The sequence below is a fragment of the Xiphophorus hellerii genome, chromosome 10, assembly GCF_003331165.1.
Source record: "Xiphophorus hellerii strain 12219 chromosome 10, Xiphophorus_hellerii-4.1, whole genome shotgun sequence".
In the NCBI taxonomy this organism is placed as follows: Eukaryota; Metazoa; Chordata; class Actinopteri; order Cyprinodontiformes; family Poeciliidae; genus Xiphophorus; species Xiphophorus hellerii.
The window spans coordinates 9,616,435-9,631,412 of record NC_045681.1 but is presented as its reverse complement, the minus strand read 5'-3'; the positions used below and the strand labels follow the sequence as shown (position 1 = coordinate 9,631,412).

General features: G+C 39.9%; 1 protein-coding gene across 1 annotated transcript; it reads right to left on the bottom strand.

The window, feature by feature from the left end:
• Window positions 1-408: 408 nt before the first annotated feature.
• Window positions 409-14,436, bottom strand: LOC116726802 (synaptopodin 2-like protein). The gene is made up of 5 exons (XM_032573679.1): window positions 14,188-14,436; window positions 10,900-11,051; window positions 10,518-10,817; window positions 9,313-9,686; window positions 409-3,860 (listed from the first exon to the last, which is right to left on the bottom strand). Exons 1-5 carry the CDS (start codon window positions 14,287-14,289, stop codon window positions 1,252-1,254), a joined length of 3,537 nt encoding a protein of 1,178 aa, XP_032429570.1. The 5' UTR covers window positions 14,290-14,436; the 3' UTR covers window positions 409-1,251.
• Between the last annotated feature and the right edge of the window lie 542 nt (window positions 14,437-14,978).

The window sequence follows — 14,978 nt, the reverse complement described above, 5'->3', positions numbered from 1 at the left end:
ATGTGGAGTTCTAGGGGTGTAAATACTTTTTTAACATAGTACTTGGAAGTCTAGATAGATGCATGTAGAGCTAAAGAAAATAAACTAAGATAGGAAAATAACCATAGCTGTAGAGTTGTGATCATCTGAGACTGTAAAATCTGAAGCAAAACATGTTAGGAAATATTAAACTGTAATAGTGCAACATACTTTGGTGACAAATCCTACAGCGCCTCCATGTGGTAAAAGTTGGGAGACGATTAAAATAGTTTCTTAATGCCTAGACTATACTTATGAGCAAAGAGTCAGTTTAAATTGATCTACAAAAGAGTCATAAAATGTGGCTAAAAATTGAGAAACGAATGGGTGTGGTGTACTATAGGTCAGTGTGGGGGTGGGTGTTGACACAAGGAGAGACAGAGTGACAGCTGAGGTGAGTCATGTCTATTTTTATTCAACCTCATGTTTCTGTGAAAAAGAATCACAGCTAAACAGACATGTTGTACTTATATACTGTATTTCATGTTCTATATCAACAACCAAGTGCAGCAAGAGGCTTTCCGCTACAACAAAGCACACAAAGATCAAGGATCCAACTTATATACTTTAAGCTATCTATAATATTTAATATTGACTATACGAGAATTTATTTAAATGTGCTATTGTGTGATAGCAACAGGTTGGATGTTGAAGATTGTGAAGGTAAGCAACCAATCAGAATTTTTGGAACATTTCTTATCTCTGCTTTCTGTACATCATTTCCCTTTTTCTGCCACCTCTCTCTTAAATCATACCCACCATTACACATCCTCTATTACACTTTTTTAGTCATTAAACTCAAATCATTCTGCATGTTATTTATAAAACTTTGCTTCAGATTTCTCTAACAAACATCAATGATTTCTATTGTTGAGCAGTGTTTGTTTTTTAAAGGGAACCTATTATGCAAAATTCACATTCTGTATGGTTTTGCACTTCCGTTTCTAAAAACAGTCCAAGTGCTTAAAAAATCCACCCAGCCAATTTCTGGACAAAAATAAATAATTTTTTGGTATCTGGAAAACAAACCTTTTCAAAAGACGGTTCGTTCTCATATATAAGAATGATTTTATGTAATGAACATGTCTTGTAACCTGTTCAAGGAAGCATAATAGGTCACCGTTAAATTAATTTTCACCAGAAGAGTCAAACATGAACTGGGTAATTAATTAAATGTGATACATGTGAATTCAGAGCAAACAGATGCTGTGATTCCAGATTCCAGATTTTAAATTATTTCGCCATTTCCCCACAGTTTTTATTTCTCATGTCCAGATGAGGATCTGTTTGGTGTGTGGTGGATCCAGGCCGCCATATGCAAGGTTGCAGGCCCAAGTTAGAAGTGCTGAACCGAGGCTTGGGGACCCTAGGAGGCTGGGAGCCACTGGGTGACTGGTAAGAGGCATTACTGGGACTCATAGGACTTAGATCTGGGGCGCTCTTGAAACTCCTGTTGGCCTGCGGAGGTGGGATTGAAACCAGAGGTGAGGAGAAGGTTGGGAGCTGAGGAAGAGGAGCAGTGGGGGCAGGAGGCAAAGGGGAGGAGGCCCACTGAGGCTGAAAAGGCTGTGGTGGAGTCTGGTGGGGTTCATGGGGCATTGCTCCAGCAGTGGGAGGGGTAAACTCATCAGAGTACCTTAGTGGTTCTCCAAGTGTTGTGGCTGATCGAGGTACAATAACTTTTGGTGTGGGTCCTGTGGCAGTGGGCGGGGGTGTTGAGAACCTCTTTACCTCGTAGACCCGCGCTGTCTTTTGAGGACCACCTCTCTGCTGATTAGCATTGGAAGGATCCTGGGGAACTCCACCTCCATAGCTGAACAGGGAGGAGTTAAGCTGGTATGGCTGGTGACTCATTATGTCAATAGGTTTGATGCCTGCCTTGTGCCCTTTGGGTCTGTTTGTCCCTAACTTTGCTACCTCGGGTTTCCTTTGGACCTTCGGAGGGCAGGACGGAGACAGTAGGGGGTTGTAGTTGATCGGAGGTGGGGCGCGAATATTAGGTGAGTACTTCCATGCGGCAGGAAGGGAAGGTGTGGGTGAAGGCTCCCTGGTCTGAGCAGGAGAGTAAGGTGCAGCAGCAACAGATGGAGAACGCTCAACAACATACCGATCCATCCTGTTCTGTCTGCGGGCAAAGAGCTGACCTCCTTTTCCAGCAAGCTGCAAAACCTGGGGGGTCTGTGGTTTAGGAGCCACAGCAGGGGGCTTTGGTCCTCGCTGCGCCTGCATGAAGTTACAAGCTTCTGCACCAAGTCTCAGCCAGTCCTCCTCAGGCCCTGACTCATGACCCGCTTCCCCACTCTGCGCTAGTCCAGACTCACCATTTGGGCTTCTTCCCACGCAACGATCATCCATGTTCTGCACCATCGACAGCAAGTCTGGGTTTGGAGAAACATCTTTGCTTTGCAGAGCGCTGAACATTGGCTTCTTGTTGCTACGACGGCGTGCATCATGAAGAATGCCGGTGCGAGTGGCTGGGACGGAAATGCGTTGCTCTCTTGTGGCCATTGAGTCATTGACAGGTGCTTGGGGAGGCCCTGTTGGGGAAGCTGCATCGGTTACATTGATTATTGGGTGGACAGACGGAGATGGAGATGGCTGAGGGAGAGGAGGTGCAGGGAATGAGTCCTTAGCTAACTCAGAAGATGTATTCAGAGACGAGATGTGTGGAGGTGGATTAGTAGGAGCAGGAGAACAAAGGTAAGGTTTAGCAATTGATGGGTGTATCGGAGAAAACTGATCTGTAGACGGTGAAAATGGGGTTGAGGAAGGAGCATGTTCTGCAGGAAGAGAGGAAAATGTTGAAGGAGGCTGAGAGAAAGACGAAGAAAGAGCTGACGGAGGAGAATATAGCGAAGGGGAAGAGTTACTGTTGTTATTTCTTGGAGGGATGTAGAGAGAGGTGCTGGACACAGCTCTTCTTGCATCTGGCCCTGGAGGAGGTTGGGTTGGTGGGATTGTCATGGTGGACACTGCTGAAACAGACTTGGGAGCCATAGTTAGCGGTGTGGGTTTGGGCTGGGGAGGTCGAAACATCACAGAGGTCACAGACGCACGATTTGGGGTTGAGCCTGGGGTGAAGGGCCGTGCAGTGCGGTTCAGAAAGCCGGGATTAGGATTAAAACTGGAGTTACTGATTGAGTCCATGCTGGGGCTTGGACCAAAATCAGAGTGGGCTGTGTTATTAGAGTTATTGTGGAGCCCATTTTGACTTTGTATGGGTGTCTCCGAGGGTGGGCTCAGAACGACACTCGCCTGGCTTACGGAAACTGAACCCCCGTTGGTCAAAGCCACAGCTGGAGGAGACATTTGGTTACTGATGGGTTGTTTTGTGAAGCTGTCGCTGCCTGAACTCTCCAAACTTGAGATGTCCAACCCTAAGCTTTGATTTACAAAAGGTAAACGTCCTGGTGTTAGATGAGCTGAGTGGTCCACCTCTGCGCTGTGGTTGGCGCTTGGTGTTGTCGGGGTAGTTGGTGTGGTTGACGGGCAGGCAGAGCTTCTCCTGTCTAGCAGGTCAAGATAACCTGAATCCCACGTAGGGTCAAAAGACGCAGACAATCCTTCTTCCTCAACCTCAGAGCCACTTAAAACTGAGCTTCCTCCTCCTTCCTCTTCTGTCTCCCCTCCTGTTTCCCCTTCTGTTTCACCTCCTCTGACTCCTTCAGCCTTCCCAAAGCAGGTCAGTGTGTATTTCTTGGCTCTTTGCCGCCGTTTCTTGAACATAAGAACCCCTTTCGAATTGGGGTTGGGAGCATCAGTCAGCAAAGATGCAATAGAGCGGCATTTAGTGCGGGCTTCTTTCACCTGTTTCTCCACCACGCTCTCTCCGCGCTGCAACTCTGCAAGACAGGAAGCAAAAAATAAGCGAGAGACGAAAATAAATCTGCTGAAATGAGCAGAAACGCAGGGGAGAAGCAGTAATGGGAGTTCTGATTAATACAAAACAAGGAGTGGGCAACAAATAAAGGAAGCAAAACAGTGTGATAGTTCTCTCTACCTGCTGGTGGCGGCTGATTCAGTCAGTATCATCACAGCTAGGAGCTGGGATGAGCATTCGCAGTGACTGACAGGAGAGCATGTTGTGGATTTAGAACAAACAATTCCTGCTGCTCTCCAATGTTGAGTCACACTCTGGGAAGATTAGATCACAATCTATCTGCTTCCCAAATTGTGTCCATATGCTTACATATTCCTCTCATGTTTGGATAATCAGTAAATTAGTTTTGGGAACATGTTGAAGGACGGATAAATCTAAGTTTTAAGACAGAGTAGAAAGACTTTTCTAAATGTAGATTTCAGAAAATGTGCCGTCCTTTGAAATTACAGAATTACAATCTTTTTTTCTTTTTTTTTTAAATGAATTCCAACACAGTCAAATGCAGTTTTAGATATTTCACTGTTTTGCCTGGTCTGGAACATGTGTATGTTTTGAGTGACACATCATTGAAAGACATGCAGGGGTACAGATATTTGTTATTAATATTTGTTTTTATGTCATACTGAAATCTTTTAGATCATCAATCAAATCTTAATATCAGACAAAGATAACTTTTTTAAATGAAAACTTCATTTATTAAGGGAAAAGGTGCTAGATTTATGTGAAAATGCTACTGACTCCTTTGTTTTGTTTACTATATGACCTTTAGAAATAAGAAAGGATTTGAAAAGAACCTTTCTGACAACATTAAGGAGGCCAAAAATAAAACAAAAATATGTTTCAAAGAAATTCCAGGACAGATAAGATCCTACGTTGCTGACATCTAAAAGTCTGGAAAGAGCTACAAGTCATTTCTGAGGCGTTCAGACAAAAGGGAACCACAGTGAAATTCATTATTCACTAATGGAGAAGTGATGGAACAGGTGTGAACCTTCCCAGTCCTAAAAGAATTATTCCAAAGGACAAACTCAACCCTCATCAGGGAGATCACAAAAAATCAGAATAACATCTGAGGCTCTGCAGGCCTATTTCTTCATAGTAACATTTCTCAATATAGTTAAGCTACTCCCAAAAGTAACTTTTCCAAAAAGTAAATGTAATTGAGTAAAAGTGATTACTTCCCACCTCTGGCTACTAATTTGGCGTAATTGACAGTACCATTAATTTTTTATTAATTTAAGCATTTTGAGGAAGAATCCTGCAAAATAATGTCTGGCCATTCATAGAGCCCTTAGTTTATTCAGCAAGACAGCCATCTGAAGTGAACCAGTCAAAAAAAACATAAACAAAATGAAGGCTTTGGATTGGTCTAGTCAAAGTCTGAAAGTTAATTTAATTAAGATGTCATGGCTTAACTTTAAACGGGCCATTTGTGATGAAAAAGGCCTCAATGTGTCTGAATTATTAAACATTCAACACAAAAACAGCAGAACAACACATTAGGTTTAAAGGAAAAATACTTTTTCACACAATTAACCAGCTTTTGTCTCTTAAACAATGAGCCCATCATTTGAAAGCAGCATTTTGTTTTTACTCAGGTTATCTTCATTATTTATATTTGCTTGACGATGTAAAACATTAGCACTGCAAAACACAAAATCTTACCAAGTATTTTATGGTCTAGTTTCAAGTATGCATATCTAAGTACACTTTAAATAGGACAAAACTAAGAAAAAGAAAAAGTTCCATTAGCAGATTATTTCCCTTATGAAACGGGAAAAAATGTGTTGCAGTAAGAGGAAAATTCTGCCACTGGAACTAGTACTTCTTAAATTAATACTAAGTTATTGTTGACCTAAAACAAGCTCCGATATCTTGCTAAAAAAGTTACTTATAAGTTAGTCTTGTCTTATTTCAAGTGGGCTAGGATATTTGCAGTAGAAACTAGAGCAAAAACACTTGGTAAGATTTTGTCTTTGCAGTGAAGACAGACAAAAATCAAAATAATTTAAAAAATGTACAGAGGCAAATACTTTTCCTCTGTTCCTGCTTGAAAGCAGTTTAGCTCGCCGTCAACATATGATACATTGATTTATTAGACCAGCTAATTGTAAAACAAATATGATCATTATCTTTACCGTGACAGCAAACCGTTTGATGTAGGTCAGTACTTGATTCCTGTCACTGCAGGGGAAAATTATGAATTTCCAAAATATAATAACATAAAATAATTGTGTCCTTGTAATAAATGGAGCTGGAAACTGGTGTTGACACTTTAACATCATCCACACTAATCCCAATAATCAATCTAACAAGAGGACTGAAATAATTATAAAAGTTAATAACATCTGCATTGTTTGTTCGCAGTGACTTTTTAAAAAGATATCAGTCAACTCAGTTGAAATTATGATTCAAACCAAGAGGGTGGAAATGTCGCTTCTACATCGTTTTGGTAGAAGCTTATTAGATCACAGAATCTTCACAGATTACAACAACAAGCATTTCTTTTTTTTAAATAATCAAAATTTCGCCTCCAAAAGAAAGTCAGTCAAGGGTATAATGAGTCTTACCTGCGTAAACAGTGCGTGGAACCCTGAGTCCACCTTTGTCTGAACCTAAAGGAGATGTGAGGTCCCTCATTTCACCACTAAGTGTGTGAGTGTGTGTCCCTCGGACCCTCCCACACACACCCCAACAGAGTCCAAATCAGCTCTGAGTGGAGACCCGTTTAGTCACTGTCTCCTGTTCTGAGAGCTCAGCCCATGTAAAGACCTTTGTCTGTTTTCAGCAACCCAAAGCAACACATGATGTCAACCCTCTATTCCTGTCTGACAGGCTTCAAACACCTGTCTGCTTTCTGTCCTAAACACACACACAAAGAGCGGGAGACCCCTCACCACATGTTTAGATCACTGTGTATATATGACTGTGTGACACGTAGCGTATCGCCAAAAGGTTAGCAGTAAGTCATTGCTGTTGTACACAAAGACGCAAAACTCTGCAACAACAGAGTCAATGATCTCAGATCCAAAGTCGCTGTGTGTGTTTGTAACACGAGAAAGGGCAGATCTCTGGTGGCACTGCCACCGTTTGTCCTGTAGTAAAGCCCTCAGCCTGCATTAAAGTTATTCACGTCTTTGGGCTCTCGCAACCGATGACAGATCGTTCATTGCAGCAGCATTCCCTCCAGGAACAGGAACTCAGTCAGTGCATAGTTATTCAGTTTAATCAGCTGTCAGCTCGGTTTAAATTATGTTTCAAACCAAGAAGGTGGAAATAACACTTCACAGGTTCAAGAAGAAGTTCAGCAAAAATATTTATGAATTGAAAACACTTCTGCTGATGATCCTCAACAAAAAAGTTCCAGTCTTGGGAAAGCTTGTCAGAATTAAAAGCTCTATTGCTACTGCATCATTTTTGCTGAAAGATCAGCAAAATGAAGCAAAAAAAACTGAAACAACTTTAAATATTATGTTCATCCTGTTCAAATACCCATTTGAGTGGCAGGTACACCCTGGACACCTGGTCACCAGTCCATCACAGACACGCTGTCACAATAACAAACTTTGCTGGACAATTAATTGTCCCAGAAATTATTACAATAAACAATAATTTTGTTCTTTTCAGACCATTTTCAAGTAATACATTATGGCATAATATTGCAAGTTTGCTCGGACAAAGAACAGTAAACTTTAATTTTGGAATAACATTGGAACTGAAAGACAGTTTTAATATCCAAAATAAAACACAACAACCAAAAACTATTATTATTATTATTAGTAGTAGTAGTAGTGTTATTATATTACTCCTAATAGTAGTAGTTGTTGTATTGTTGGTATTGCATTTTGTTAATAGGATTATTTTGCCTTCTAACACTGGAAATGTGTCGTAATTCTAATTATTTTACAATGTCTGATTTAATACACGATAATCTGAATCATATTATTGTAATTATAATCATCATCATCTTTGGTTCTTTGTTCTACATGGTGTCACAATTGGCTTGGCACAATTGACTTGGCACTTGGCAGCAGTGTTGCCAATGTTGGTATTCATATAAACATGAGCATCCACCCTTTACAAAAAATATATTTAATCTGTAATACCTAATCTTTATAACCATTTGCATGCTCTTCAGTCTGCACCCTTAAAAATAGAAAATTGACAATTGGCATGCCAAACCCAAAAATAATTAAGCCAAAAAGATATTTACATACAATAAATATAGTTGGAAAGTCATGTCTGTAAAAATAGATTATAAAAAATGCTACAAATCTTGATTCAGGGCCATAGTGCGAGAGGCACTTATTTTCTCTTTTAATATTCATATGTCATCCTTTTGGGGAATTTCATCAACACTTCCCTATAATTGTATTGCCTACCCTGAACTCTGAGACAACTAGAATTTCACATTAAATAGAATAAAATGCTAATAATCACTCTACATCAGCTCTTCTGAATCGATTTAAATGAACAGAAACATATTTATATCTCTATTTATGTGCACACAAGCAGTTATTCACACACTGTCCACATATATACACATTAAGCTGGTCTATAAATCAGGGCTCTGCTCTCTTATTCAGAAAGCTTCAGCAGCTATAAATACAGCCACCGAGGCAAATATCCAGAATACTTCCAGGAGAGGATGAGGGGGGAACGTGGAGAATCCCTCTGCTGGTGTCTGGTGTATCTCACTTCATTGCTCCAACATGCAAATATAAACGATCGGATAAGAATAGGCAATGGCCACTGGAGGGCGATCTAACAAAAGATTTAAAACCACAATGTTATGTTTGTCTTTTGGACTTTCTTTGTAATGTGGTCTATCTGATGTTATTTTCTCCTGTTACAGTTGAATAGTAACATCCTAAACATGTTGTTCTGAACAAACTCAGAGATAAATCTCAAGAAAACTAAAGCAGAACAAAAACTCCAGGGAAATTAAATAAATAAAATGAAATGTTGAGGGCAATATTATTGGAAAATAAATTATTCCCATGATGGAGAAAGTCATACTGTATTTTAGGATCTGCAGAGCAGAGGAGCAGAAGGACTGGAGCAGCAACATTAAAGAGTATTGGGTTATTTTTACAGACGGACGGACAGACAGATAATTTTAAATAAGCCGTTTGCATCTTCCTGCACTGTTATCATTATTATTATTTTCTTAATTGATCTGTACTTTATTTGTACTAAATAAACTAAAATAACAGATGGAAGTATGAAACCTTCAGGCAGGTTTTTTCCTGATGAAGAAGATACTTAAATCATATTTTCTGTTTCCAAATTTCCTGGACGTCCTGATTTTAACATTTCTATGTTCTGTATCGAGTAAAATCTTCACCAAATCTAAAATAGACCAAAAACAGGTTTATTTTGTGCAAAGCAAATTGTGTTAGGATAGTACTCACTGGCCTGTCTAGCTTTGTCCATGTAGCTGGTGGAGAGTTCGTCGTTCACCGGGCTGAGCTGCGGTCCCACCATGGGCACCAGATGATGACCGGAGCCCAACTTCAAGGCTTCTTTGGCCCGTTCAGGAGACACCAAAGGAGGGCAGGCTGGTGTAATGTAGCCCCCTGTCTCCTGGAAGCCGCTGTCCCCCTCTCCCTCTGCGTCCACCGGGCCCTGATCAGGGGTCGGGGTGAGGGTGCGAGGGGTCAGGGTGTGAGCGGATGTGTATCTCTCCTCTGGGTCGGGCAGGTAGATAAAGTCTCTGCGAGGCACGCTGGTGAGACCCTGAGCATGCCACTGGGTCGTAACTCCTGCGTCTGTAGCACTTTCATACCTTGGATCAAACACAGATGCAGAACGTTATTTCACAATGTGTCATGGCTCACACTGCAAAAACACAAAATCTTACCTAGTATCGTTGGTATAGTTTGTAGTGGAACAATCTTAGTACACTTGATTTAAGATAAAATTAACTCAAAAAGTAACTTTTCTGAAATATGTTAGAGCTCATTTTAATTCATTTATTCTGTAATATAAACAAGACATTTTTTTCCATATTATAAGTTAAAATGTCTTGTTACAGTGACAGATTATTTCACTTCCAGCTAATACTTTTCATCAATATTAGGAAATTAATTACTTAAAGGGACATTATTATGTGTTTTCCAGCTAAGTAGATTCTTTTTATAACACAATCAAGTAACTATGTTACCTTCCGTTGCTATAGAAACGTTGTATGTTTTAAATATGACTTTGTAAATCAAGGCCTTAAAATTTGGCTTCTGTCTCTTTAAGAAAGTCCTGTCTGCTCTGTGAGACAGAAGTTCAAAAACTTGGAAATCACAACTCAGAGGAGGAGCTGTGCCTAGAAGGCGGGGCTTTGTCCACCCAGGTGTTTTGCACAGCTGAATCGTTGCCATGGAGATTAAAGGATTTCTCAAACATGCATGAAAGAATCAAATAAACACTCCAGGTATGTTTTTAATAAGGAAATGACATAACATGATGTAAAGCTCAAACAAGTTACTTGTAAGTTAGTTTTGTCTTATTTCAAGGGTACTGCAATATTTTCTCCCGAAACTAGACCTGCTTGGTATGATTGTGTGTTTTTGCAGTGCTGTTAATAGTAAAGGTCTTGGAGTTTCTCTTCTGGTTCTTCTCTTACCCGCTCATCTCAGAAGTCTCCTCTTCTTGATTGTCGTAACGCGAAGGTGAGCGAGCATGAGGAGATGTTCGCCGTTGGCGTCGTCGGTGCGTTTGTGAATGTGTGTCTGCGTCGCTGTCTGTTTCACCGTAGTACGCCTCGCTGTCGGGGGGGGAAGTAATGCCTCTGGATAACTCAGTGGGCGAGAGAAAGGAGGAACTGTTGTTCAGGAGGGTGGCAGGAGAAGACAGAACCCTCATGGACGATTGAGGTGAAATGGAGCGAGCAGAACAAGGTAGAGAGAAAAATCCAGAGAGGTTCCTGGAATAAAACAAATATCAAGACAAAACTTGGTTTCATTGTTTACCTGTATAAATTAAAATAACTGTGTCCATGTTCTGACCTTCTAACTTTTAGGGTCAGTGTGGAAGTCTCTTTATCTACTAGGCTCATGGCCTGAGCATGTGTGAGATCTGCACACATCTGGTCACCAATGGCAATCAGCTCGTCTTGCTCCTTCAGTCCGGCTCGGCAGGCTTTGCTGCGCTTGCGTACCTAAAGAAAGAAAAAAGTTTACTGCAGTCTCTGGAATGGCTTTTGGTATTTAGAGAGGTCTTCTACTGGCAGAAGCAGCCTGAAAAACCTCGAGGTGGATTTCTGTAGGAGACATGCTACTTAGGAACTTAACATTAGCTCAGTCCTTTAGATAAGGAGAAGGGGAAGGTCTAGCAGCTTTGCACACTCTCAGTTGAGGACTGAAAACTGGATGTTTGAACTACAAATAAATAAATACATAAAGAGCTTCCCTATTTGGCTCAACTCTTTTATCAATACAAATCAGTTCTTTGCTTATATTGGTGCCTAAATACACCCAATCTGACCATTTCTAAACATTCTTCCATCGCTAAGTGCCGCAATATGAACAGGTATTTGAACATGTGACATAGACATTGTCACATTGTCCTTATGGATGCACACTTCCTCTTTATTGGTGATGACAAAACATTAGCCTTTCAAAATTGTCATTTGACAAGAGATGCAAGAAAAAATGAGAGCTTCCAATCTTCCTGGGAAGCATCCATTTTGACAGCACTTTGTTACTGAGATTGTTTTTTTTTAAACCATAGTGATTATGGTATTGATGTGCGTTAGATTTTTGTCACAGAAACAATAAGCCTAAAAGCCAGGAACTGAAAGAAAATGATTGAATCTATTGATCAGTTTTATCATATGCGGCAGCTTGAGGTCGACCCTCAGGAAGTACCTTTCTAGAGGTGGTGTGGGGGTGATAGTGGGTTTAGATGAGATAGTGAGCATTCCTGTCACACTTGGAGCTAAAAGTAGGCGATAAGGTCGTCCCATCTGTTCCCTCGCACTCACACACACACTAAAACACACACCTTATCATGGCAGCTGAAAGTGAAAAATGTTGATCATTCAAGCACCCACTTGAACTGTTTTCCATCCTGAGAAGGCTGCCTCTTGGCCCAGTTTTTCCATTTGGTTTTAGAGGTTTTAAAGGCAAATGTACGAGCACGCATCATAAAAATGGGAATTTGAACAGCTGCGTGCAGCAAGGGGGGCGTGTCTGTCACTCACCATATGCCCCGCCCACATTTCCAAAATAAGAACTGACTCAAAAAAATCCAAAACCTTCCTAGACAGAGAGAGACGGGTTCTATTGTGAAGGGAAACACTTCACTCTCAAAAGTGAATAATGTCAAAATAAAAAGCTTAAGAAAGATGATGTACTGAGTGTGTGTGAGTCTGTGTGTTTAAGTCTGTATGTGTGTGTGAGAACAAGAGGTCTGGTTTTTTCCATCCTCAGCTTTCAGCTGCTCTGAAATGAGCTATTCTGATCCGTTTGAGCTCCGTCCTCAGCCGGGCTTATCTGAGGTATGCCTGACCACACACAACACACACAGCAAGAAGAAACACACAGATCTCACTTCAAATTAAGGTGATTTTGTCAGCCTGAAAATAGCGGCTGCGCAGATAAATTTGGTTTCAGAGCTAATCTGTCTAAATTTAAGAAGTTTGGAGATCTCACAAGTGATTGGTCAGCTTTTGTCATCGGGTTCGGTGAGGTCAGTCTCCTGCTTCCAGGATAACTTTGCTCATTAGATCAATGACTCTCAAGCTTTGGCGCTCTTTAGTGGTACTCAGTGGTAATTTTGATCTGAATAATTTGCATATTTTACTTAAGTGTAAAGTGGTAGATAATGGACCTGAAATAAATCTTGTTGGCTACAATTTAGATATGATGCTACAACCGAACAAAATCTGATGTTACAGTAAATCAAACTAAACTTTGCCTGTTGTAAATCAGAATTAGGATTGACAAAATAACTTGGAGGAATTAAATTTAGAAAGATTTTTTGCTACTTCCCTCAAATTCAGGAGTTTGTATACATATTAGTTTTTCTCAGTCGTTTTGTTCAATCTTCAAATGTTTATGAATGAATTAATGAAACTGATATCAAGACTTTGCAATAGGCCTGTCACAATAACTCAATTAATCGCATGATAAATTAAAAGAAACTCAATAATTTTCATTTGCTTGATTTATCATTTTTCTCTCTTTTTATCAAAAACCGAATAAAAGTCTTCAGTCCGGTGTTTTGGTCTCAACTATCCCTTTTTTTGAAAAATAGTTTTGTTTACAGAGACTTTATTATTTATTTTATTGTTTCTGTCGTTTTTTTTTATTTATTTTGGATATTTAATATACTGTATATCTCAGTTCCAGTGTTTAGATGTTCATTAAAATTTTAAGTATATTGATCTCTGAAAATGTGTTTTTTGCGCTATTACTATTATATTACTTGAAAATGTTCTCAACACAACAATATTATCGTTTATTGCATTAAGTTCTGGGACAATTTATCGTCCAGCAAAACATGTAATTGTGACAGGCCTACTTTGCAAGCTGCTAGATGAATTTCTATTTTACATTTCAATCAAACCAGAAAGGAGACAAATTCTGTGTCCACAAATCTGATGCAAAATATACAAGAAAAAAAGTGAAAGACTTTGAAAAGATTCAGGCTGAAGCTATTTATGAAAGAGTGCCTTCTTTGAAAAAGTGTCTTTTTGCATTTTTGATGCTTCTCTCCGTCTGTATAGGCGACATGACCCTCCTCACAAAGCTGTGCTCCAGCAGTTCCCTGGCCCAGAAACACAATTGAACAACAGCTGAAGTTTAAATTAAACTGGACCTTGGCCAAACACTGCTGCATGAAAAATGAGGCAGGATAAAAGCTAATCTGCAGCAGAACATTGCACTTTTTGAGCAATGTGAATCCAGATTATTTATAGATAGATAGATAGATAGATAGATAGATAGATAGATAGATAGATAGATAGATAGATAGATAGATAGATAGATAGATAGATAGATAGATAGATAGATAGATAGATAGATAGATAGATAGATAGATAGATAGATAGATAGATAGATAGATAGATAGATAGATAGATAGACAGACTTAAACATGCTTCAGTTGATATGTTGCTGTTACATAATTGAAGAGGTGGAGAAATATTGTAAATAATGTTTTCTTCATTTATTTTATAATTATTGTAACAATGTTAATTAATAACAGTGAGAAACATCACAAAACCAGCTCAGCACATTAAACTTGCCAGATATCCAGCTGTTTTTTACATATTGGTTTTTTGACTACTGTACCTTTGCCACCTGTAGAGGCTTTTGCTGCTCCGCTCCTCCTTGCAGCCTGAACCCCCATGGAGCTCCTCCTGAGAGACAGACCAGGATCTCCTCCGCCACCATCTCTGCTCCCGAACCGCGGTCCGAGTGTATATGAGTGTGTGTGGGAAGTCTGTTCTCTTCTTCCTCAGTTCCTCACACTGTGGAGGTATCAGACACTCTCTCTGATCGTTCTCCAGATCACCCCACCCTTTCATTGCTAATACTGGAATGGAGCGTGGGGTGGAGGGTTGGGGGGTTCAGCGTGTGAGTGTTGGTGACTGTCATCCTCCTGTGTATTCGACACTTGCCACGTCAGTCTCAAGCACCACATACAGGAGGGGGATGCTTGCTGATATACACTCCAGAAATAACCACCAGCCCTGACCTCTTCAACACAGCCAGTCTGTCGAGGAGCAGTGGAGCAGATTTCTGCTCGTTTTCCCTACAGGATCATTTTCAATGAAAGGAGGGGTAAACAATTATCTACTGAATTTAAAACTTTATTTATTATAGTAGAATGTGCAGTGCCATGGAAGTACAGTCAGTTCTACAATTATATCTACTGTATATCAAAACATATTTATGTTTTACAATAGCCCAGTCCATCTTAGACTGACTTAAATTGGTTTAAATTTAACAAAGCAGCACTTGAAAGCTGCTTTTTACATGAGTTCTTCATCTAATCTAACTGTGCTTGAGGTATTTTGTAAAGCAAAATGGATAAAAACTTCAGTCAATAAATATACAAGACATTTAAAAAAAATACCCTG